This window comes from Oryzias latipes, chromosome 4 (genome assembly GCF_002234675.1).
Source record: "Oryzias latipes chromosome 4, ASM223467v1".
Taxonomy (NCBI): Eukaryota; Metazoa; Chordata; class Actinopteri; order Beloniformes; family Adrianichthyidae; genus Oryzias; species Oryzias latipes.
Window position 1 is genome coordinate 30,814,258 of NC_019862.2, and position 27,120 is coordinate 30,841,377.

General features: G+C 41.9%; 1 protein-coding gene and 1 long non-coding RNA gene across 4 annotated transcripts in view; one reads left to right on the plus strand and one right to left on the minus strand.

The window, feature by feature from the left end:
• agbl4 (ATP/GTP binding protein like 4) overlaps positions 1–27,120 on the minus strand; it is a gene marked incomplete in the record, with an annotated part of 251,965 nt that overhangs the window by 3,523 nt on the left and 221,322 nt on the right. The window contains 3 exon segments of the mRNA XM_023954574.1: positions 4–97; positions 10,846–11,008; positions 15,107–15,259. Of these exon segments, the coding sequence (XP_023810342.1) occupies positions 4–97; positions 10,846–11,008; positions 15,107–15,259 (410 nt within the window).
• LOC110014998 lies at positions 3,176–10,836 on the plus strand. Of its 3 annotated transcripts, none has more exons than XR_002290055.2 (4): positions 3,176–3,760; positions 7,882–8,052; positions 8,298–9,519; positions 10,324–10,836. It is a non-coding gene; the product is annotated as an uncharacterized LOC110014998 (long non-coding RNA). The 3 variants fall into 3 exon arrangements; XR_002290054.2 differs by lacking the exon at positions 10,324–10,836 and having other exon boundaries at positions 8,298–8,472; positions 9,364–9,829; XR_002290053.2 differs by lacking the exon at positions 10,324–10,836 and having other exon boundaries at positions 8,298–9,829.

Consider the following 27,120-nt stretch of genomic DNA (forward strand, 5'->3'; position numbering starts at 1 on the left):
TACCTCTGAATATGAAGTGGCCTGTTGTCCTTGATGAGGTTGCTCAGTTTGTAGTAATCCAGAAAGGTCCGAGCCACGTTCCTGCCCAACTTCATGTCTGAAAACAGGAAGTCAAGGCCTCATCTTTTTCTGTAACTGGTTTGAACTCAAACACTGCAGAAGCATTGCACAAGACCTCTGGCCAAATGTGTAACAGAGCATAAAAGTGATGCATATTGAGGTTTTTCTTTTTTGCATTTAAAAAAAGAAAGTATCCTTCCTATCCAACGGAGTTTAGTTTCTCCACGTCTGTGAGGTTCTTTCAGGATCCTTGAACTCACTCTGTTAAGTTGTTTGCAGCTTTCATGTTTGGTTCTGATAGCATTCCCAAATTGCTGTGTTACCTGAACGTTTTGATACACAGCACAACATCTACGGACATACTTTATCATGAAAAACCTTTCACTTTAAAAACAAAACACAGGAGTGGATTTATATATCAGAATTCCAGAAAGACATGAGCAGTAGGTCTTTAGACGTGTGGACATCAAATTTTTACCACAGTAGTTAATTCTGCTATAAGCCCAAATAGCAAAGAGGTATATCAAACAAGAGCTCTGGTCGTAAGAGGTTAAAGCTTCTTATTTCCAAAGAAACCTGCAAAATAATAACATTCAGACCGTGATATGTGAGAAAATGATTCAGGCTTGTTTTTGTTGCAGTGACAATTCAGAAGTGTACGAGTACTTAAATCGTTCAAAAGTTTTCATGCTTAATTTATATGCATGATGCATTAAACCATCTCTCAGACACATATAATGGTAAAAGGTTCTGCTTTGTCATCAGCAGTCACTTCATCGTCAGGACAGCAAATAAGTAAACGCCAGTGAAAAACTGCAAGTTACAACACACTGTTGAATTAAGCAGGGTTAAATCACTTGCATTTCACTCATGTCAGCCAAATGCATGATGCTGGCATGAATCACACAAAGCAATTACTTACACTGGAGCCCTAATTTAAATTCAGAAGCGAGCGCACACATCATCCGCCTGCCCAGCTTTCCCCACTGCATTAGGGACACTATCAATAACTTCGATGCTTTTATAAAACACCTGAGTATGTATAAGTGCTGTTGCCAAGTCAGTGATCATTAGGCTAGCAGGCAAATAATCATGTCGGGCCGCTTCAGATAATGAAGGAATGGTGAAACTCTGAATGCAAACAATGTTCCCAATCATAAAGAGCGCCGGTGTAGTGAATACAGATAGAGAAGAAAATGCTGCTTGAAATTTCATCCTCAGCACTGAAGTGAGTGGGAAACATCAGACTGCGGTGATCCATCTCACAACTTTTCTCTGCCTTTATTCCATCATCATGCAGGAAATCCATAAATAAAGTTCACACAAATCCCAGCTCAGAGCCACAGATTCATAAAGGGTTTCTCCTTGTGTCATTGATGTTTAGCTGCTTCAATTTTTCAACAAGCTGAACGGAGCAGCGCAGAGACGTAATCCATCTTTTCCCACATAATTACCTTGTTGATACTGAGATACGACCTGTCGTTTGCTCAGCTGTCCGTCTGTCGCAGCCGTGTTGTTAAAACTTCAAAGACAAAAAAAGAAAATAAAGATTTTGATCTTCTGCAAAAGCCTGCACGGCGGAAAATCTATAAGGGTTTCTGGAATCCGCCCAGAAGTCCGCTGGTCATTTCAACAGGCTTCTGGGGTTTGTGGTAAATCGTACCTCAGAAGTGCTGGTAAGTTACACCTATAAATGAAGGAGAAATCCCTTTAAATGTGAAAGTGATGGAGGTCTTTTTGCTGTTTGTATCTGTGCTTTCTACCATCGCTCCAGTGTCTGTGTTCATATCCCATCTGTCTGTCTATCTGTGTCAACAACATCAGCCCAGACTTTTTCTGTCTATGTGAGCCTGTGAGGCCTCTGTCTGTTTCATTATAGGATGAAAGCTCCCTGTCAAAAACCCAAAAGTCAAACACACTGATTTCAGTGTTTTACATTTGCAAATAAACAGTAACGTCTGCATTTCAGTGCATTATATTTCCAACAGTAAAACAGCCAGGTTGATGTAATGTTGGAATTTAACCACTGATTGTATTTGAGAGTGATAGGTTGAGTGACCCCCTGACCCCTGGCGCTCCAAACAGGAAGTACCTGCTGGCTCCAACAAGCCAAAATCCCATAGACCTCTAAAAAGAATTAAACAGCTGTTCCTCAGTTGTTCTATTGGTCAGAATAACTATTGCTGCTCTGATATTTTTTTTAACATGTTCTTGATAATCCTTATTTTTTCATATTTTCTCTGTAGTGCAATTTATTCAAGTGACAAACTGACCAATCAGATGCTACAGTAAAATCAGGTGGAGCATTTGATTCTCCCGAGCCTGCTTTCAACTGGTAGGGGTGTGGCCAGTGGTTGCCATAGGAAAGATGACTCAGACCGACTCGGACCAATCACTGCCTACTGACGATGTCTGGCTCGTCCGCACAGCGGAAAAATGGCGACTGAATTGACTTCAATTCGTCAAAGCCAGAAGTAAACTATTTTCTAAGGATGGCATCACACAGAATTCACATGAACAGTCAATGATTGTAAGGGGAAATAAGTCATTTGTTCACAACTGCAATGCTCCAAAAGAAAAGCATGTTTACTTTGTGTTACTTTCCTGCTATTTTAGTTCATTTGCAAACAGAAAATTCCTCCACAGCCGTGCCTGATGGGCCTAATTTAGCTGGAATGTAGAAGAAATGCAAGAAATCATTATTTTATTTAAACAATGAGTAGAAGGGAAATTATTAGATTATTTAATTTACGATAAAGTACACTATTATAATGAGTGCACTTTAAGCTTTTCCCCCACAAAAAACTAAATTCTCCTGAGTGTTTTTATTCACTCAAATGAATTTTAACAGGCAAGTTCAGACAGAGGTGCACTTTAAATTTCTAACAAACGCAGAATGTCTTTTAGATTTGTTGTCCTGCAAGAAAGTAAAAATTTCCTCCAAAAGATGTTTTCTGAAATGTTAATTAAAAAATGAATCAAAATTTCAATTAACAATTAAAATACGTAACAATAAAAAAAAATACAATTTCTTTTATTTACAGTCTACTGTGTTGATATTTTGAAAAGAAAGTAACATTTTTATGATGCAAAATGATCTAAAAACTAGCTTTTCTGGTAAAAATCTGATCCCCTGACCTGAATTGCTTTAGATGATTTTTTGTATTTGAACCACTCTAACAAATACATTTTTGAATTTACTGAAATATCACATATCTGAAGTGAAATGTTTTTCACCTACAAGTGTAAAAAAACTAAAATAGAAAAGTTAAATGTTGACATTAACCATGAAATTATACATATTTAAAAACTTAAATGGATCCTTAGTAATTGTAATTTATTGTTTTAAAAGCACCCTTGATGTTCTCACTCTGACCTTTGGAAAGTTTCTGGTGCTTCTCTCTGTTTTCTTTCATCAGCAGAGAGCGGTGCCAGTCCCACGTTCTTTGGCCAGGCACGCTCGGCGACAGAAATATCTCCCAGACCCCGCCGTGCACAGATGGGCTCTCAGCTTGGCTTGTCACGACTCGCCGTCTATTGCAGGAGGTTTTATGATGGACGGTCGGTTTCTGAAGGAGAGCGTCTTCCGTGGAGTACGTGGCCGGAGACACGGAGGATGCCCTGGCTGTCACCTGGCTGGTTGCCGGGGAAAACCGTAGAGTCTGGAATGAGGCTGATGCTGCAGCAGGAAGTGTTGTGGGTGAGAGCCAGGAAACAGTTGGCGAGCTGCAGCTTGGATTAGAGCGCTGTGTGTCGTAGAAGTACTCAGAAAAGTTTTTTAGCCGTCCACATGCAGGCAATCCAGTTTGAACTGACATAATTAATACTAATTTGATTGTTTACATTGTGTAAATACCTTCACTGTCATGACCCCTGTACCATCATTATCTGTTATTGAGGTGTGTGGATGCAGTGTGTAGCTTCCCGCCTGTGTGCTGGCTGTTCTTTATAATCATAATGGTCTTGTCCAATCAATAGCAGGTCATGGTCGTGGCTCAAGGGTAGATGTTGGTGAGATTATGGGGGCATGTGAAACAAAAGTAATGAAAAGGATGACTTGTTTACTGCAGATGTCAGCTGTCGGCACCACTTTCTGCCGCTTTTCGCCATCACGTCTCTTGTGACTTGTCCCGCCCGACAGACAGACAAGGTGACAAACACGCGACAAGGTCCCCGGTGGAAAAATGAGCGGGACACATGGAGAGAGCTGCCTATAGGACAAGTGTTAACAAGGAGACAAGCAAAGGGACATTCAAGCCATCAATATGGGCCACTGGCAGGTCCTGTCAGTGCACTGACATGCAGAGAACTCATTATCAATGCTAATTAAGGGGCTAGTCAACAACAGCGATACAGAAAGGGACAGTTTTGTCCCTAATAGTGAATCAAGCTCACGTCCAGTGGCCCAAAGGGACAAACAGGAGCCGAATCCAAACCCTGATCAGAGAGACTGTTACTGTCAAGGAGACTAGCTCTGAAAGCCAAGCAAAAAAGTGAAATTCAAAAGCTTTCTTTCCTTTAGTATACACATGAATTCTCTTTGACCTAAGCATTTCTAAATAAAAAACATATAATAGCATTTGTTTACTGCCAATTTTTGGCTTCTTCAATAAGTAGAAATAGAAGTATTGTGCTTAATATACCTAAACACAAACGTGAATTAGGGCTCTCGAGTCATTATTCCATCTGTTGTCCACCAGCATTAGACGGTAATTTGAATTCCTAAACAAATTTTCAGGTTCACGGGTTCCAAAGTGCAGTCTACATAATGGCAACCATTTTTTAGGTCAAAGTTTGCATCCAATCAAATCCCTCCTAAAAGCCATTTCCCTCAGAACTTGGAGCATCATTCAGCTTTTTCACTCGTCGTAAAATTGTGTCTTTTCACCTGCAGCTCTTCTGCGCTTCACTGACACGGCTGCAGCCTCGGGGCTGGAATAGAAAGGCAGCAGCGTGTGTCGCCAGATGGCACGAAGACTCTGCGAGGATATAATTGTGTAATTAAGGTGCATTCAAATTTACATAATGCAACTAAGATCCTCTGATTATTGCACACATGTGATAAATGCATCATGAAAAAGGCTTTCCTCCATTTCCAAACTGAACCTTAAAGTAAGAGTTGATCCACATTTACATACATATATATATCCATAGATATATCTATAGATATATACAAACTCCGGTTTGAAATGCAAACAGACAGTTCTGTTAAGCTCTTAACAAGAGTTTTGTACCTCGAAGGACATGTCCATGAAATGCCTCCCCAGCTTTGTTTGGTTTGTGTGAATTTATAAATTATTGAGAAGGAGCAGTGGCAGCCTATCAAGAGGAATTTGCAGAGATATAACCCAAGACAATACTTCTATACTGCGTATAGTAACTAATTAAGCTGTCATTTCTTTAATTTACTTTCAAAATGCACTAACAAAAAACGTCCACTACTGTGCCCCTTAAACATCTTTAAAAAAGGCATTTTCTGGCTTCAAAGTTTATCTATATGGATGATAGGATGTTATTCTGAGGTTTTATATTAAAAATGTTCAATTTTTAAACATCAAAACACAGCAGGGTCAGTTTCAGAATCTGACAAAAACAGTTGTTTTTAAACTTGTATATAAAATAGACAGATTTAAAAACATGACTTTAATATTTTGTTTCATGTTTTGTTATGTGGCCCATTAATATGAGCCTACAGAAGGATTAGTCTTTGCTTTGCCAATTATTTAATCTTGCTTTGACAACAGACTTTTGGTGGAAAAAAACCTGTTTCCCGGGATGCCAGATCGTGCAGAACCTGCTCAGCTCTCTTTGCTCTGATCATCAACCTAAATTGGATTATGTTTGTGAAGAGCAAACACAGCAGCAAAGATGTTGGGGAAGCAAAACACATCAGATTGATGCTGGTTGGATCGAAGGGCCAAGAACCTGTCCTGCATCTGTTAGGGGACTGTGTGTGCATGTACTTATTGAGTTGTGGATTGATTTTAGAAAAGAACCAAAAGTTACTTCAGAAACAGTGGATTGATTTTGCACAAAGCCTCTGCCACAGCTTTCATTCCACGTTTGCTGTTTTACACATTTCATCTGGAGACAACTGGGATAAACGTTTGACACTGCATTGTTACTACCCACTTATTACCTTCTCTTTGCTCTGCATCTTTCTGCAAGCTTTTCTCAAATTCAGCAGAGTGGAGAACTTTTCACTATTTAACCCTTGTGCTATCCTAGGCACTTTAACATTGGGAGTTGGGTCATCTAGACCCACTAGACAGTGCTCTGAACCTTTTTTCTTCAATGATTTGTGATCTTCACTGGTGTCCAGGGATTACATGAAATCTTTCCACCTTTATCCACCTTTGTCATGGTAGGGAGTACACGTCAATGGAACGGGGGGGGGGGGGTCATCTAAGACAGCACAAGGGTTAAGAGCTAGAATGTAGAAATAAGGAAATTATTCTTATTATTAAAACCCTATAGGCTGCACGGTGGCGCAGTGGTTAGCGCTCTTGCCTTACAGCAAGAAAGCCCCTGGTTCAAGTCGTGGCTGGGGGGCCTGAACCAGAACATCAATGGGGGACCTTTCTGTGTGGAGTTAGCATGTTCTCCCTGTGCATGCGTGGGTTTTCTCTTGGGACTCCAGCTTCCTCCCACCGGTTAATTGGTAATAGGTCATAGGTTAATTGGTCACTCCAAATTGTCCCTAGGTGTGAATGTGAGTGTGTGTGGGTGTGTGATATGTGTGACCCTGCGACAGACTGGCGATCTGTCCAGGGTGTCCCCTGCCTTCGCCCATAAGTGGCCGGGATAGGCTCCAGCAGCCCCGTGACCCCGAAAGGGACAAACGGAAGAAGATGAATGAATGACTGAAAAATCCTTTTGTTCTAAACTCTTGACAATAGAAAATCTTGATTTGAGACTCAAAAAACTTCAGTGTAATTTTTGGTTTAGTTCTGAAGTTGTTTATGTTTATGATATGTAGATTGTTGGGAAAACAGTGAGAAGGATTGTGGTTCAATAGTTTCAATGAGCCTGCATTCGTCCAATTACATTACATGTTTCAATAAGTTGCTGTGTCTTATCGTCATGGTTGCCTCATTCCTACTTTGTTAACATCCCATAATGCTTGGCTTCGGCGGCCGTTTTGGTCCAGTTTTTCCGCTCCGAGCCCAGAGCCGATTCAGACTGAGGAAACTCCGAGCGAACCAGAGCTCAGTCCGATGGGAAACAATCCAAGACCACCTCCAAAGATGAGTCCCAGAGCGGTTCCTGGTCCTGGATGTACTCAGACTGAATGTTTGTTCCGGATTATCGGGAGAAACTGACTTTGGTTCCCTTTAAGTGGACCAAATGTGTTCAGTCTAAATACACCCTAAGATGGGCAGACTAATTTTGCCCTAAAATAAGTCATTTTCATTTAGTACACTGGTGTTGTGTCACTGTTATCAATATATGAACTACAAATAGGTTAATCAAAAAACTCAAGAAATACAAACCATTTTCTTGGAACTAGCCAAAAAATTATTATTGGGTTGCATATCATTCAATTTGAAGTAATTCCATCCAACAGTTAGCTTTAATATGGCCTATTTTTTCTCGTTTTATTGCTTGTTTCTAGATTTTGATGTCTCATCATGAGATTTCTCACTGCATGTACAGATAACTTTACTACTTTGTAGATCGTTTTTTCTTAAGATCAATTTCCTATTTCCAAGCTACCTCTTTTTACAGTGCATTGAGCAAAAATGTTTAATCTTGTGCATTTAAGCAAACTTTCATCCTCTGAGTGGCTTCACTTTGAATTTGTAATAATTCTGTCTGCAGGTTCGCCTTTCTGAGGCATATCAACACTTCCATTTCTTTCAAACTTAAATTGCCTCAACGACTTCTACCATTTGCGTGGTCCGAAAATATTCCAGAGTTTTCCACGCTGCAGATCCGAAAACGACCACAGAACAACTGAAGCGGGCCGTGTGCATTTTTGAGAGCACTCTTGTGAGAACACCTATTCATCTGAGCATGGCAACAATATTTGTGCAATCAACTGTGTGCGAGTGTCTCCCTCTGTGTGTTTGCTTGTATATAAAAGCATCTATCCATTTGTGCATGTCTGTGGGATATGATGTGTATGATGTGCGGTAGTGAAGCATAATTGCCTCCCAGCCATATCATTTGCATACTTGTCACAGCCGGTCCTCTGGGTGTCAGATTCAATGATGCATGGTGTGTTTCATTGGCAGCTCTGGTATTCATGGAGTCCCACGGTTACAGTGACGTGCGCATCAAGTGCCGTCGCACTGGCAGGCGTCGGACGCATGCAGAGGATCCACACGGTTTGTGACGTCACACCGCCGATTCTGCATCGACGGGATTATGAGTGTTCGCCTTTAATGAGACATTACAAGGAGGAAAAAGGTAATGAACAAAAAAACGCATCATTTTAGGAATACTATTAATCCTATAGAGTTTTTAAATGTAAGGATCCTTCAGTCATCTAACTCAGAAAAAATAAAAGCTCAGGTAAGTAGGCTTTGAACCCCCCCAACCCAACCCCATGCAGGCTGGAAAACATCAAGCTGTGTGCTGAACAAGATCCCACACTCTAACATTTCCATGTGCAGCCTTCACAAAGTCTAAAAACCAAAAAAAAACAGCAAGCTGGGATGTTGGCTTGCTCCAACCGAATAAACAACAGAAACCTGGAATAAATGTCCACGATGCATAAACCCAGAGACATATAGAAATACAGATAACTGCAGATGTGAAACGATCAGCCATCAAGTATCAGGGAAGAGGAGTCTCAGCTTGACAACGTGATATAATGAGCTTTTATGTTGTGGGTAATGAGACGAGGGGAAAGAACGACGTACAGAAGAGAGGAAGGAAAGATGGGGGGGGTGAGAAATCAAACACAAATACACAACCACACACGGCGCTCCACCGTTTCACGAGCACCTTCCAACTGTGACAAAAGTCTTGGCTGTTGGAAAGGTTAGGATTTCAATTTTAGCTGCACTGGGTCCCCGCAGTGGAGACGGCGATACGGCAAAGATGAAAAGGTGAGGCCGGCACATTTAGAAAGGGTCAGGGGCCAAGGGCATTATTTATTTGTCATGTATTAGTTTGGAAGATTGTGTGCCGTTTGTGTGAGTGTGTGCTCCAGGTGAGAGAGTCAGCGAGAGGAAGGGGCGGGGTGCTAAAGGTCTCTGTTGATGATTTACACGCTCCATCGAGCAGACCGCCGGGGCGTGAAAAGTGACATGGCCTGTTCCTCCAGCCTGCCTGACCCCAATCTCCGCTCTACAGCGGGTCCCCGTGCCGCCTGCCCACTCCGCAAAGCTCCTCCCCCGTGGTCCTCCACCTTATCACATCAAGAAAAACATCCACACACCTGGACACGAACACGTCCTCCCACCAGACCAGAGTCATCTGGTTTGACCTTCAAAAAGGAGCAGATTGAAGGTGAATCTTTTATAGCACTAGGGGTTCATATTTCCAACAAAATACACAATATTCACTTTTTCAGTGTGAAAACGAAAGAGGAATGCACATTGGTTGAATGCTGTAAAGTATTCAACCATTGTTTCCCCGTTTCTCTTTCGTTATTTTAGTTTCTTCCGCCCTTTTTTTTACCGTTTAACTCCCACTATTTTTCATCTATTTGAACCATTCAACTGTTCAAATGTTCAGCTCTTTCAGCTTTTTCCAGCTGTGACTTCTGGTCCTTTAAATCCTTAAACTTTTCCAGATATTCCAGGATTTCTGCCTCCATTGAAATCCATGGGAATCCTTGGAGCAGAAGCTCGCTGGTTCGATACCCGGCTCTGGCATTTTCACCAACATATTTATTTGTTATTGTGCTGTTTTGACTTTATTTATGGTCAACTTTGATCATTTCTTTATCTATTTATATTTATTTTTTCCAATTCTTACCCTTTAAGTTTCATTTTCATTCAGCAATGTCCCATTCAATCCTGCATTTTCTTCTGGAAATGCAGCTCCTTTCTAGTTCTCATATTATTTTGCCATTAAAGTGAAAAATATGTTCAAAAATGAAATATTCCCAGCAACTCTAAAGCAGATTTGACTTTTTCCTGTTCGTATAACCGTCTCATCTCTGGAGAAGACTCAAAGAACAACACTAGAGGGCACTTGTGCTACGCCGTCTATAGCGCTCCACCTTCAGTCTTTGTGCAGCAGAGCACATGCTTTTCATATGTAGGGTCCTTATCACTCTCTAAATCTCTTTCCCCTCCTCTCTCTCAGTCTATCGGAAAGATCAGGAGCTTCACTCAGGAGCTTCTCAGACCTGAGAAGGTCATTGGAAGGAAAACTTCTTCCATCTGCCTCCATTAAGGAGCCCGTGACCTTCGGCTTCAGCGCTAAATCCCTATTTGTGTTCCTGCTCCGTGTGTGCATGAGTCTGCCTGACAGGAGGCTTGTTTGCTCCATGTTTTTATTGCAATAAAAAGCTTCGGCACACGCAGCTACATATGTCAGCACCAGCTCCTCTCTGTTCTCTCCTTTGTAATTGAAATCAATAGACGCAGATATCACACCCTGTTCTGTCACTACACATCTGCTGCAACAACGGCCAACAAAAGAGCAACTTGCCTTCCTGGTGAATACACATGACCTGCGTTCACACACACACATGCGGACACACTCTCAGGCTTCACAGGCACCCAAATTGACACTCCAGAGGCTTGATTACAGATGGGGGTTGTTGAAGAAAGGACGCACATGTTTGCGTAGAGAAAAATGGTTTGAGCACGCGATGAAGGATACAAGTTTCCTCTGTGTACGGCACCGGGGCGGTGCTGCCGGCTGTCATGAAGCTGTAGAAGGACACCTCCAGAGTGTAGCAGTAGGAGGTGTCATCGAGGAGTCCACCCAGGAAGCGCCTGCCGGTCCCGGCCTTCACCACGTCACGGTTAAAGGAAGTGTTGGACTGGAGGAGCAGACGGGAAGACAGACGTTCGCCAAACGGGACGGCACTTCAAGATTATAAGGATTAGCGCACACCAGCTTAGAGTTAGGGCCAGACCATCGGGTAAAATAAAATTCTAAAAGGGAAAAAAGTTGCTTAGCTTTAATTTTGCAGAAACATTACATGGTTGAAAAGCCACTTTTGTGATGGAAAAATAGAGATGATGGGGAGCCAAATTTTAGATTTACATTATTCTTACAGATGGAGTCGTAAAAGAAAACCCACTTTATAGCTCCCATTGGCTTCATAAACCTTTATAGTTTCTAATGGCATAACGTGGACTTAGCAACAAATAGCCACTGTGACCATTAGAGAGGCTGCAGACACAAAAAGCATGAACTAAAAAAAAAAATCAGTGTTCCGCCAAGAACTGTTCTATGGAGCCCATAAAGGGCCATTGTAGAAAAAAAAAATTTGAACCAAAAAAACAAAACAAAACAAAAAACTAACGGGTGCTAACCTGTTACTAACAGTTTTTTTCTTGTTTTTATTTCAATTGTTTGTTTTATTCACCAGTTACTAACAACCATTAATACAAATAACAAATGGTTTTAGTTTGTCATAAGAATCCAAATGCCAAATATAATTTGGACCCTTTTTTGAAGCAAACCACATGACTTTAAATTTCGTTTACGATGGCGCTCAAAGATGATGTAATTGTGATGGTAAGCAAGCAAAGCTGCGATCTCTTTGTAGACAAGTCAAAGCAAAGCAAAGTAAAACTCAATTAGTTAACGTAATGCCATTTCCAGTTAACTTGGGAACATTTCCCTGTGCGCAAATTACTTAGTAACAGGTGCACAGCCGTAATTATTTTATTTTATTTTTTAACTTCGATTATTTTTTTTACTTCAAAAATGTTTTTCTTCAGTGGCCCTGTAGGGGCTCCGTACTATTCATAACCCAATAACTGAAACTTCTTTTTATTCAACCATAAAGTTTTCTCTTGATTGGAAACGTCACAGGAATCTTCCAAAATTCCATAAGATGATATGATTGCTGGAAAAAAAATAATATTTGCTTTAATTTACATTCGAACGAGAAGAAACTTTTCCGAAATTTGGCGGCAAAAGGACAAATTAGTCCTATCTAAAATTTTGGTGTATATGAGGACTGGACTGGTTGACCCCCCCCCCCCCCCCTCCCCGTTCCAAACAGGAAGTTTGTGCTGGTTTCAAGATGCCAAAATATCATAGACTTCTATAAGAAAAGAAACAGCTATTATTCAGTCATTCTCTTGGTCAGGAGAACCATTCTTGATCTGATACCTTTTTTTTCATGATAAGTTTTTTTTAGTGCAAGTTATTTAAGTTATAAACTGACCAATCAGGTGCCTCAAAAAAGGCAAGTGGAGCGCCCATGCCAAACGTTCAAAATGCTTGATTGACAGATTTTGTGTAACACACTTTCAAGCAGGGATGTAGACTTCCAAAAAGCTCACTTCTGATTGGTGAAAGTCTCGGTAACTCAAGGGCCATCGAAAATAAATAAGCAAAAAAAACTATATTTATATACATTATTTTTTACATTTGCTGTCAGCCAATCAACATTCCTACCATAATTGATTGAAATGCAGTCCGACCAACTGAACTTCGATACGGCTCACATGCGTTCCCACAAAACTCCAGAAAAGTGTCAGCGTCAGACTCCTAACCATAGATTCAGGGGCTAATCTGACTTTCTATTATCTTGACTGACCAAAAAAAGTACCTACAAGAGAACGCACACGAACATTTCTGTTCGTGTTGGGGGCCGTTGTCATGACAACCGTGAACAGAGCGGTCCAATTCACCAAGCTCTGAGAACAGACGTTTTATCTACGTTTATCGTTTTAATTCTAAATAATTGTCTGATTCATTTTAAAATCTGCTTTTTATATATACCCTATTTGTGTACATTTATAAACATTTCAAATGATGACTTTGTAATATAGGAATTTATGTACACACAAATATATTCACGTGTGGATCTTCTGGATACTGAAAAACTGTGTCAGCTTTTAAAAATCTCCTCCTTGTCATTTCCACCTTCAGCACAGCATCGGTTCAACTAAAGAGAGAATGAACGTACAGTAACTTCACTTTGTGAATAATCAGCTTATTTTCGTGGATTCATATAATGTCATTACAACTCCGGGTGGGTTATAGACGGACGTGTCGGCTGTACCGCACAACACGCTGGCGTTTTGGGAAGAGTGTTGAAAAACTTCCCGTTCTCCGTCACTTCTCTGCACCGCACTGACTTGCTGAAATGCAGACTTAGCAGCCACCGGTGGGATTTAGCCGTGATTGTGTTGTGCTGCTGCTGCTGCACTGGGCTTTAGGTAGTGCTGAATGGGCAGAGGGACAAAAGCGCAGTAAGGGATATGACCCCTGGGCCAGCTGTCACTCAAGCTATACAAACACAGAAAAAGAAAGAAAGAGTTTCTCCTGAAATTGAGTTTCACTCGTCCTCCGTAACCATCCCTGCAGCACAGACGCGCACAATGAATGACATTTTCATACACATGTGGGCGAACATCTGGCTCCTCTTCTACTCTCTGAGTGTCAATAGGCAATAAAGGTTACTCCTTACTATGGGCTGAAGTGGCTCTGTTAGGAAATGCCACTGTCATTGAGGAAAAAGAAGGTCACAGGAAGAGACAGCTGAGAGGAAACCGTTGGGTGGATAATGAATGGAGAGAGCGGAAGACTTTAAACACTCAGTCGTATCAGTTTCATATTTCAGCATCACTGAAAGTCTGCTGCAGAACACCTGGACTTTTCTGCCGGAGCATCTGGATGTTCTGCAGGCCTGTGCTCCCCTGTGACCTTCTGCATCTTTGCAGCAGTCTAGTGTTTTTCTGAGGGATTTTCAAAGACTTTCATCACTTGACTTTGTGATTTCTTTTTCTCATCACGCCCCTTCTCTACAACTACAAAGTTACAACAACCCAAAGTGGCATTTCCATAATTTAGTAATAATAAAAGACAGAAACGTCTTAATCCAACAGTCTTTTTCATCATCTGTAATTATACTCGGGTGCGTCCCATGGCCATCAGAGATGCTTGAGCCCTTTCTACAACTTGATTGGAGTATTCCCGCTCTTAATTCAATTAATTAGACTCAATCAGGATTTTCAGGCCCATTTTCTTTTTCCAAAAGTGGGTTTGTTTTGACAAAAGTCAAAATTTGTCATATTTGACTCGATCCTTTGTTCCGGATCGAGTCCTGAACCTTGCGTTTTGTCTGTATTGAGACTGGCATCTAAGGGAACTACAGGGTAGCTTTTGGGGTGCGGCAGACAGGCTTACGCGTACCGCGTAACGAGGGAAAGAAAAGCGTGCAAGAAGTGTTTTTAGCTGTGTCCAACAAGTAAGGAGTTGGACGCTTTCTTCTTCTCTGATAAAATGACAATCATTGCATTACATTTTTCTGCAACTCATTAGTTGCTACTCCTGTGTTTAGATCACGTGACCTCCGGCTACGGTGGCCGTCTTGGTCCAGTTGTTCCGCTCCGGTATCCAGACTGAGGAATCTCAGAGCCAACCAAAGCTCAGTCCGATTGGAAACGAACCGAGATCACCTCGAGGGCGGTTCCTGGTTCCGGAAAAAGACCACTGGGAACTCTTTTGTAGTAGATGAAAAGAGGATCGGGGTGGAACTCGAATGTTTTTTCTCATTTCTGATCAGAGTGTACCTTTTTCATTTTGGTTTTCTCTTTTTGTCTTCACACATTTCCCGTTAGCTGAACATCTTGCGTTTGCACCTAACTCCAAGCGGCTGAGTGCATCATTGTTAACTAAGGCATGTTTTTAGCCTATTAAAATCAACACTTAAGTCAAATGAATTCAGCTACACTTCACTGGTGCCCAGTCCAACCTGTGCTCTGGAGTGTCTGCCACTGAGAGTGCAGCAGTTGGCAATGCAGTGCCTGACTGAGCATCACTTCTCCAGGACTTGCTGAGATAAGACTATTTCATGCTTTTCCAAAACTAGCTTTGCTAGCGAGGCCGGCGAATGACTGGCCCCTCAGCACACGGCTCTGGTTGTCTGTGTATGTCTGTTGGTGTCACTTACAAAAGAGAAGTCTGGAGCGTTTTGGCACAGCAGTCGGGGGAAGACAGCCTGTCTCTGGACACGCTCTTCGTCCTCAAACACATTTCCATACATGAAGCCGTTCAGCATGGTCGAGTGGGCATGGACATCAATGTAGAACTCCAAACTAACCCTCTGCAAGTTAGAAGTAGAACACAAAAAGAGAAGAGAGGTTTTTTCAAGGGAGCAGGGAGTCTGGGCACGTCCTCCATCAGGGAGCGGAGTCTTCAACAAATGGTCTCTCTGGGAGCAAAGATGGACATGTATGACTTCGTGGAGACGCTGCAGGGAAAAGACTGTGACCCACATGGAGGCCTCACAAAATGCTACAGACAAAGCAGAAAGTAAGGCCACAGAGAAATCTGAAGAAAGACAACCAACCACATGTGCCATCGCTGAGTCTGGTTTTTGACGGACACAGAAAGAGCAGTTGAACTCCGACTGGACTCCCTTCAACATTCACCTGAAACACTGTAGGGATTTACATCCGCAAAGTGATGATCTAAAAGTTAGGAGCGTCTATTTGTTTTTTTGTTTTTGCAGGGATTTAGTTTTCTATCGCGTTTATCTTATTTTTGTGGCGGATGATTGCTTCTGTGAAGTCCGTTCACGTCTGATAACGCACACATCGAAGAGCATTATTCTGCTTATACCATGGTCATCATTTACGTGAAAAATAAATATTTAATCAATTATCAGAACTTTAATCGCGTTATGTTTTTGAGTTTAAATCTTTTTTCCCAAAAAGCAGACTATGTAAAACGCAGTGCGTCATGTTGTCACGGTGATGCTACAGCGCTCTGCTCTAGCTCTTTCCTTTGAAAAAAGGGATCGTCATGAGAAATTACGTTTGGAGAATGGACGGATGGATGTATGGGGCATGAAGGCGATTTGCAGGAAATTTCACGATCATAGACGGCTCCGTGAACCTGCAGAGTGAAAATGTTCATGCATGTTTTCTACGGGCATGCTGTGGACAACAGGTCGTGGTGGGCACTTATATAACAACGAGGTGAGATGGGGGCAGTTGTGACTACGTTTTTACACATGACTATTGCGTGGTGTAAGATAATTACACGACAGCATCGTCTTTATGTCATAAGTGCCTGCAACTTCCATTAACCTCACGGATACTCTACAATACACTTACTGCTTGCACAACAACGGTATGTTGTGCAAGCCTCAAGGGAACTGTAAGACACACCTGCGCTCCCGTTATGTTACGGGTCAAATTGACCTGTTAAATTTGAACATATAAGAAAAATAGTTCAAAGTATTTTTTCCATATGAAACGTCTTCTGCTTAGTTAGTGTAATCAACATATAATGTGAAAATGGTTCATTTCACATATTTGCAACCACCCCCTGCATGTTTATATCATATAGATACTGTTCGGGTCAATTTGACCCAGCAGTCAAACTGGAGGTAAAAGGGTGTCAGAGTATTTCTTTCTTTGCAGCTTTGAGACATATTTCACCCCAATCACGCACAAACACACATACACATTTCTGGTTCACAGGACATTTATGTAAAACAAAATTTCAATTTTCTGTTTCAGTGTTATGTAAAACCATTGTATTTTATATGTTGATCTTTAAAAAATTTACAAAGTAGTTGAACATTAAAAAAAAGTTTGAATATATAAAATAAAATATATTGTATAGTTTTATGAAAACGTGAATTATCTAATATTTGAACCATTCCCTGTTAGAAGTAAGGAACACAACTGCACTAAATATTGATAAAATAATCAGTAATGGAGTTAGTAATTAAATTAGTAATTAGAATCACCAATTTAGGATTTTATTTTGGTGTCAGACATCTTTTGGATAACTAAACATGCACCGGGTCAAATTTGACCCAGGAACACTATTTCTGTTTCTCACAAATGAACATATCAGGAGGGTTAAGATGTGGCTGTGCCTCTGTATAACCGTTGATGGGCCAAAACAACCCGTTCGTGTCAACTCCCATACAAGTAGATGTGACAACAGCTTTAGCGTTAAAAAGTTAGAAAGACCTAAGAAACGCTGACAAATAAAAGTTTCAAAAGAAAAAGTTTCCTGACTTAACAGTACCCAGTAAAAACAAATCTGGCGAAGAAGTCTACGTCTTCCAAATTCGTCTGATGTTATTTACGTTCGGTGCATTCTACAGACTGGCTGCTTCTGTCATCCTTGATCATAAAATAGTTCCTGAGAAGCATCAACTGCTCAACGTCAGAGCTGGCGCTCCAATATTTTAAAATGTATGCCTAACTAAACAAACTGGTGAACTGACATCAGTTTCAGTTCAATTCTACAAATATTATACCAGAGTCCATTTATAAATGGGAAAATCCATTCTAGAAGTGAGCTCACATTTCTTTGTTATCACAATATAAGGTACTGTGAGACAGCACCTGTCACCCATCTTTCTATCTTCTCACATACTTCATATTCCACATTCAATACAAGTTTTTAACTCCAATGAATCACTTGAATTTGTACAAAAGTAACTCATGAACTGCCAGATTTTTCAATAAAGGTCAAATGTAATTTCAGATTTACACAAACAAGACCCTTTACAGAGAACAGAATAACAATTCAATTCTGTTTGTGTCCCGGAAAGGTTGATATGTGTTGATGTTCCAACTTTTCCTGGTTACTCTGTCTGCACATAGGCTGTACTGGATCGGACTGTGGTACCGAACCTGTACTGAACAGCTGGATGGAGTTGTTTCAAAAAGGCCAAGAAAAAATAAATGACAATGGATACATACCATCATTAACTCTTGTGGTATCATAGGTGACCCCACCCTTATATTGACGTGTTCTTCCTACCATGACAAAGGTGGATAAAGGTGGAAAGATTTCATGTAATCCATGGACACCAGTGAAGATCACAAACAATTGAAGAAAAAAGGTTCAGAGCACTGTCTAGTGGGTCTAGATGAACTTTGTACTTGGGCTAATCTGAAGATCACATGACGTTTGGAGCTTTGTAGCCATTGAATGTGCAGAAAATCAGCGACTTCTTTGCACTATGAACTCCAGCATCCTCTGACACCTCTCCATCAGTTTACCTGGTCGACCACTTGGTGTCTGAGTTGCTGTTGTTCCCAAACTCTTCCATTTTGATCTGATAGAGCTGACAACTGACTGTGGAATATTTAGGAGTGAGGACATTTTCCACTGGATTTGTTCTGTCCTATGACAGTTCCACGCTGGAATAAACTGAGAGCGATTTCCCCCATTTTTTCACAAATATTTGTAAAAACAGTCTGCATGCATGAGTGCTTGATTTAATACACATGTGGCCAGGCCATTTTTTAAGTTGTTGTAACCCTTGTGCTATCCTAGCCTCTTTACCATTGGGAGTTGGGTCATCTAGACCCACTAGACAGTGCTCTGAACCTTTTTTCTTCAATGATTTGTGATCTTCACTGGTGTCCATGGATTACATGAAATCTTTCCACCTTTATCCACCTTTGTCATGGTAGGGAGAACACGTCAATGGAAGGGGGGGGTCATCTAAGATAGCACAAGGGTTAAATGGTTGCCTGAATTCCATTAAGTGTAAATGGTCTTGAACTGCAGAAAACAAGTCAAACGCTTTTCCTTGTGTTTAGGGTCAAAGCTTGGGGGGGTTCAAATGAAGACAAGTTTACGTAATGAAGTAAACATAATGTGGTGTTAAATTAGCGCTAAACTAAACTCCTCTTTATCAAGAAAGGAAAAACCCTGGCTTCAACTGAAATTGATCAGATTATCCATAAATCCATATTTATATTGGGAGAAATCTTTTCCGCTGATTCTCTTTTTTTCTGTTTCCTAACCTGACAATAGTTCGTGGACCATAGAGAATGAGATTTTGAAAAACATTTTCCATAAGATTGTTATAAACCAACCAAATCTTATTACTAGAAATGTTCAAAAAGCAAAAGCAATGACAACGTTTGTACTGTTTAGAAATAGGAAAGCAGTGAATAATCTGTGTCATAATGGAGAATCTTACTGAAGGAGGTGTCTGCATTTGGCCAAAACACTTTCACTTCACCACTCCTAAACTGATTCTGACAAGGTCGGGTATAAAGACACCCGTACACACTCAGCACGCCGCTTCTGACCATCAACCGTGGAGTAACAGCCAGCAGCATCCCTCCTCTTCGCCTCCTCTCTCTATCTTATCATCATGTTCCTCCTTCCCGGGTTTATCCTTCCGCCCTTCTGCATCTCCTTCCCTCTCTGTTCATTAAATATTCAGCACCACACCTAGTCCCCCGTGGGTCATAAAGAAGGAGGTAAGAACGAGAGGATGGAAAAGGAGAAGAAGAGATAGCTGTTGGAGAAGTGTAAGAAAAGAGGGAACACCAAAGACGGGTACAGCGATAAGGAGAAATGGATGCACGTTCAGGACGAAGCCACCCAAAATACAAAAAAGAATGTACAGGGCAACGTTTGAGGAGGCAAACATAGAGACGTATGGAGAAACATAGAGATGTGTGCAGAGATCGGCGGGAGAGACGTGGAGGGAAGCGGTGCTTAGGCGGCGGCCCCGGCGACGCAGTGTGGCTGTGTTTGAAATTCCGCTCACAGCCAAAGCAATTTCCTGGCGGTGGCTGTGCTGTCAGCTGCTTGGCTGGCTGGCGGTGAAATATGGTGGCTAAGAGTCGTCCGCTAGCAGCCCCCGACAACCTGATGGATGGAGCCCCAGAGGAGAGGAACAGCAGCCAAGGAAGGTGGGGTTGGGTAGGGAGTCTGTGAGGTGGTAAGAAGGGGGGGGGGACACTAAATGCAGCCAAGTGAGGAGTTCTAGTGATGTGAGGTAGACAGAGGGAGAAAAATACAATCAGACCAAATGGGAAAGATAAATACAGGATGAAAATGAAGAGAGGTGGGGAGACAGATGAAGAGGAGCGAGGACGTTTGTAGAAAAAGAGAGATCAGGTGATGAAGAAGGGTGGAGGGAGAAGGAAGCGTCTTAGATTAGGTGGTCTTCCCCCTGAAGGGGTGAAAGGGTGGATGGAGGAAGGGAGGAGGGAGGGGGGTATAAATAGGCTGAATCAGAGATGGGTGGAGAAGCAGGTGATCAGAGGTGGGAGTCGAGATTTTTGAACTTTTTCCTCTCTACGTCGGATGATTGATCATTGATCATTTCCAGCAGGAAAGGTTTCCTGTGCAGCTTCTTTTACAGTTTGATTTTCATTAACACTGTTTCAAAGACCGACAACAAACCAAAAGGAAAATCGCAAAAGTGATCCCAACTTATGAGAGCTGAAACAAAGACACACTTACAAACTTTAGACCCGTTTCTCTCTTTCCACAATTCCCCAAAAATTTAGAAAAAGTATTGAATGATAAATGAGTTAAATATATTGATAAAAATAAAAGTATAAAATTAAACCAATGTGGTTTGAGAGAAAATAGATCCACCTAACATTTTTGGAGCCAACAGGTTTGTTTACAACATTTGAGTGTGTGTGTGGACAGGCCCCGCCCCTTTTAGATTTGTATTACATCTAAACCTGACTGTAATGATTATAAACATCCAGCAACTTGTTGCTTTATGCTACTTCATGGTTTTACCCCCCCCCCCCCTCTATAATCACCCTCCTACTACCCCCCCCAACATCCCTCTCTCTTCTTCCCTCCTCTCCTTTTCTGTTCGGTCCAACCCAAAACTGTTACAAATATAATTAATATAAATAAAGTTTGGCCAAAATTACAGAGGGGGTTTATTCAAATATACCTCTGGTCTGTCAGAAAATTCATAACCCACGTTGTAACAGTAAAATCTGAGAGGCGATAAGAGGCCTTCAGCTCTCATCTGTTTGCTCAGCTGTTGGACAAGTAAAAAAAAAAAATAGACAGCAATTTTAAGCTTACATTTTTATATTTGTCCCCTGAGATAAGAGAAAAGCTGCAAGAACTTGTTAAATACTCATTTTTTATCAGAGTGGGTCTTTAAAGCAGAAAATGCAGGTCAGAAGTAAAGACAACAAAGTGAGAGGGACGAAAAACCATTCAAACACACATCGAAGGTTATCCCAATCAGACAACATTATTTGAGACTAACGCTGATGCCGTCCTCACGAAGACAAGAAGGTCTCCTTGAAAGACGCACCAGGCTCGACGGTAACAGGCGTGGAGGCCCAACAATGTCGTGTCCAGACGTACGCTGCTCAGTTAATGTCCTGTCAGTCAAACTCAGACGGTTATGAAGGCCGCACCGCTGTGATTGATGCTTCAATTAACAGCCCGCTCTGACCTCCAGAATTATTCATTTCAGATCGTAATTAAGCAATTAGAGACAATTAAGAAACAGAGACTGTTGAATGAAAGTCGTAGGATAATTTTAAAAAGCAAAACTCAGGACGTCATCAGAGTGAAACACAAGGCTCGTCTCGCCACCTACCACAAATTCTCCACTTCTAGTGAACTTGCAGCAGCGCCGAACAGTTTAATGTGAAACCTGGAAGGTCAATCGAGTGCATTTCGTCAGACGAGTACTTATCTGCCGCATATTAATTAGAGCGTGGTTGCAGGAGTGCAGTGGGAACCATAAACGGTGGGCTTATCTTTACAGGGAGAGGAAAAGAAGCTGATTGAGGCAGGATTACGAGCTCCTGAATAAAGCTGTCGGCATCAGCAGCACACCTTCCCAGAAAAAGGAGGACTGCTGCTTGTCCAGGAGAAACCTGCTCCTCGGTTACCCCTGCTATGCATAATAATCTGCCGTTTCTTAGTCCAAGTCTGCTCTGGATAAGACGTCTGTGCGCAATAGATGCTTTCTACACCCTGCATTTTAGAGCTTTAATAATAATGATGATATTTTCTGTATTTAGGAGTCAAATATGAAACTTAAAAATGCAAATTGGCTTAGGGAATTAAAACAGGAAACACCATTTAGTAAGACATTTTTTAAGCCTAATGGAGTTTAAATTTATCTACACATCAGAACTTGTTTGAGGTTTGTTTTGTGTATATTTCTGTTTTGCACACACAGACGTCATTGAACACGTGATTTTTGGTTCACCCAGTTTTTTTACTGTCTCCAACCAAAGATCACTTTTCCTAAAACCAAAACTGAGGAACTGAAAGAAGTAACGCAGATGTGGGAACCAAATAACACTCTTATGTGTATTCCTGATGAACAAACACTAAAGGAGGCAAATGTTTTTTGGTTTGTTTCAAGCAACAAAAGCAAAAACAAACAGAAAAAAAAGACATGTGAAACTAGTTAAGATGTTGAGTCATAAATTCATTGGAAAATAAGAAAATAGAAGAAGAAAAAGTAACATGTTCACAAGCTAATGCAGATGAGGCCATTAGAAAAACGTAAAGTCAACGTACAGACGCGACCAGAGGTCCTGACGCGCAACTTGAGCGTTGGGCGAGTTAAAAAATCTGAACCTTGACATACAGACTGTAGCAACTTTTCAGTTAAAAATGTATTTTACACATCCATATTTCGTAATCTTCTTCTACTTTATTTAAACTTTCCAGGCAATTTTTGACTAACTATCCCAACTGAGTTTGATGTTTGTGTACGTTTTGGATGCTTGAAATAAACCAGTTTTGTTTAGTCTTTCCTAATTGCATTTCAGATAAGTCAGATGCAAAAAGCAATTATTAGTGTTACTGTTGAATATTGAGGTTTGAAATTTAAAGGGTCTGTTTCATGCCAAATCACTTTTTGAGCTTTTTAGTGTATTATAATATTGGTTCACAAAAACAATTTCTGAGTATTCCTCTAAACACCCCAGGCTAACATCGTGATCATCTTTTATTTTCTATGCACAATATCAACATCCATCTTTACAAAAGTTCAGATGTTGTTTGTTTTGGTGGGAAAAACGCAGACACGCCGCCGAAGCCGACTCTATAGGATGACGCCACGAAATGGGCGGCACCCACACAGAACGAAAGGCGGAGCCTCAGAGATCAAGGCATCTTACTTCTAGGTAAGTAAATTAGCTCCAAAAATAATTATATGTCATTTAACCCTTGTGCTATCCTAGGCACTTTAACATTGGGAGTTGGGTCATCTAGACCCACTAGACAGTGCTCTGAACCTTTTTTCTTCAATGATTTGTGATCTTCACTGGTGTCCATGGATTACATGAAATCTTTCCACCTTTATCCACCTTTGTCATGGTAGGGAGAACACATCAATGGAAGGGGGGGGGGGTCATCTAAGATAGCACAAGGGTTACAAAAAACGTTCTTTAGAGTGCCAGAGGTGATAAATGGTCATATATGGATACAGTTTACTCTGACAGGCTAAAGAGAAGCATGATAAAGGCCCTTTAAACAGAAAAAGATACGAATTCCTAATAAATGTTAAGGTGCTAAAACTCTCATTGTTGACAAATTAGTGAAAGAAGTCAGTCGAGTGTCGTGTGTGTTTGTGTGTGTGTGTGGGGGGGGCATGGTCAGTGACCCTCCAATGATGAAGCAGTGACAGAACATGGCAGATGGACACGACCTGCTTCATGGATGACAGTAAATGACACCGAACTCTGCCTCCGTCTGTCTCCATCTATCTGATCTCCGCCCCCCACGCCTCCCCCTCGCCCCTCGGTTTGTACAGGGCTGTCAAAGTGACGGCGGTATTTGTCTGTTTATGAACACAGAGGTGACTTGTAATCAGGCTGAACGGGCACAGGCAGCCCTCTGCTTCGGGTCTGCCGGCGACGCAGAAGCTGCCACATCTGCCGGGCCTCGCCTGCCAGGAGGAGAGACGGGGGCGGGGGGGGAAAGGAGGAGGGCGAAAGTGCAGAGAGGATAAAGCCACGAGAAAATAAAAGAAAACAAACGATTAGGGGGGGACATACGTTTAAATGCTTACAGAGAAAAGGAGCGGCATCTTCCTGTGTTAAGCAGATCATTCAGCTTCCAACAGAGGGAGAATAAAGAGAGATGATGGAGGGATCGAGGCGGCGCGGGGATGATGGGGTAAAATTGGCCGTAAATCTCAGAAATGGATCAGAAATGGTTGGATGACACCACGGGACATTTTTCACACAGAGAGAAGAGAGAAGCTAAGGAGGCAGAAAGAAAAACACAAACAGACCACAAAAAAAAGAACAGCCTTCTCACATTTAAGCAAATATGACAAAAAAAGATGCAGACAAAGAGACGGGAAAACTGAGGGGAGCCACAGAAGGACATTAGGAGGGATTTCAGGGTGAAAAAAATCCATCTAGGTGCTGTGACAGAATCTAATACGTTTGTTCCAGATAGAAAATTAATTTTCTAATATTAAAAAGGTCAAAAATAAGCCAAGGCAACAATGACCTCTTTGTCATCCTTAACAAATTATCCAAAACGGCGGTGTCAGACTGGTGGGGATGCATTTGCCAGTGATAAATGATTCTGGTAATCAGCCAATCAAAAAGAATTCTTCTTCTGCTGTTGATAAATGAGCTGGAAAAGCACCGCTTTAGGAAGGAGATGGGTCCATTTGTTTCTTCCGTCTTTTTTTCCCCTCTCTCCCCCTGCGTTTCTTTTCAAAACAAACAACAGGGTGGCTTGGGAACAGATTATAGCTCCTTGCATCACTGACTCCTTCAGCCATTTTCCCCGCTGACCAATGTTCCGCTACAGATGGTTAATGATGGAATTTTACGAAACAGATCAAGCCGGCTTTCCTTCGGATAGATGGAGGGAAAAAAGGTTCAAAGCTTTTGGCAAATACTTCTTTGTCCTTTCTATGATGACTGAACTTCATCACACGTCATTTGACTTCCGTCTTTTCCATCAGCCCCCAGACTTTTTCTAGGATTTTATCGTCGTTAGCGTGCATTTCAACTCCCAGTAATCCAACACCACATATTCATGGGAATCGGTTGTTGCCAGGCAAAGAGATTTAATGCATGACAGATTAACAATATTTATGTTTGTAAAAAAATGCTTCTGGATCTGGACCAACAGAATTTTGTGTCATGTTGATGGAACAAAACAACAACAACTGGCTCCAACAGGAAACAGCCTCTAGGGCCAAACTAAAGCCTTGAGGCAAATGTGTCAGATGAGAATGATGTTTTTGGTGTTTTTGACGTGTTGTAGTGGTATTTTTCTAATCATGGAAGACATGTACAAATAAAAATTAAGCTATAAATTGCATTTCAAGCGTAGATGACAAAATGCATTTCTTCATCTACCTTGAAATGCAATTTATAGCTTAATTTTCATTTGTACATGTATTCAAGGTACTCAAGGTTTGAAAAAACATCACCTTCCCCCTCAGCCACCATTTCCATCACACAGGATCGACCTGCAATCCCAACCTCCCCCACACCTGCCCCCTCATCCACACTAATGATCTGCGAACGAGATGTGCGTCAACAGTTCCAGAAGCAGAAGATCAGGAAGGCTCCAGGACCCGATGGAGTCTCTCCCTCCTGCCTGAAAGTCTGTGCTGACCAGCTAGCTCCCATCTTCACCAGGATCTTCAACAGCTCCCTGGAGATGTGTGTGGTCCCTGCTTGCCTCAAACTCTCCACCATCATTCCAGTCCCCAAGAAGTCCCCAGTCACAGGACTAAATGACTACAGACCAGTCGCCCTGACCTCGGTAGTCATGAAATCCTTCGAACGACTGGTGCTGGACCACCTGAAGGTCATCACAGAGCCTCTGCTAGACCCCCTGCAGTTTGCCTACAGAGCAAACAGGTCAGGGGATGATGCAGTCAACATGGCTCTCCACTACATCCTGCACCACGTGGACTCTGCAGACACCTACGCACGGGTTCTATTTGTGGACTTTAGCCCTGCATTTAATACCATCGTCCCAGAGCTCCTCCACCACAAGCTGTCCCAGCTCGCCGTGCCTCTCCCCACCTGTCAGTGGATCACAAGTTTCCTCACGGACAGGAGGCAGCAGGTGAAACTGGGACGCTTCACATCCAGCACCCGGATCCTGAACACTGGCACCCCCCAGGGATGTGTTCTCTCCCCTCTGCTCTTCTCCCTCTACACCAATGACTGCAGATCAGGAGCCCCCTCTGTGAAACTCTTGAAGTTTGCAGATGACACCACAGTATTTGGGCTCATCCGGGACGGTGATGAGACTGCATACAGAGGAGAAGTGGAGCGGCTAGTCCTCTGGAGCAGCCAGAACCACTTGGAGCTGAACCCACTTAAAACAGTGGAGATGACAGTAGATTTCAGGAGGAACCCCACCACCACTCCCCCCACACTCACAATTCTCAACAGCACTGTCCCCTCAACAGACTCACACAGGTTCCTGGGGTCCACCATCTCACGGGACCTTAAATGGACCGCTCACATTGACTTGGTCCGGAAAAAGGCTCAGCAGAGGTTGTTCTTCCTGTGACAACTCAAGAAGTTCAACCTGCCTCAGGAGCTGCTGAACATCTTCTACACGGCAATAATCCAGTCTGTCCTGACCACATCCATCACAGTCTGGTTTGGATCAGTTACCAGACACGACAGGAACAGACTTCAGAGAATCCTTAGATCTACTGAGAGGATTATTGGTTCCAGCCTTCCCCCTATTCAGGATCTGTACCGATCCAGAGCCAGGAAGTGGGCTGGCAGGATCGTAAAAGACCCCTCTCATCCTGGACACTGCCTTTTCAGCCTCCTCCCGTCAGGGCGGCGCTTTAGGACAATGCGAACCAAAACCACTCGCCACAAAGACAGCTACTTCCCCCAAGCTGTCACTCTTATGAACACCTGACTCCGGACTACTCAAGGACACTGTACAACCACAAACTGCCAAACTGGAATTACTGCTGCTGCATTTTTTGGACTTTTTTAATTTAATCCATTCCTTTATTTAGTTATGTTTATTTATTCATACAGCCACCTTACATCTACCTTCTTTTTATTATTTATCTTTATTATTTATCCTTTTTACCTTGCTAGTTTGCACGAGAGCACAAGTAACCAAGTCAAATTCCCTGTACATGCACTGTACTTGGCAAATAAAGTGATTCTGATTCTGATACTGATTCCATCTTTATTATTAATCGTGATGATGGGTGGG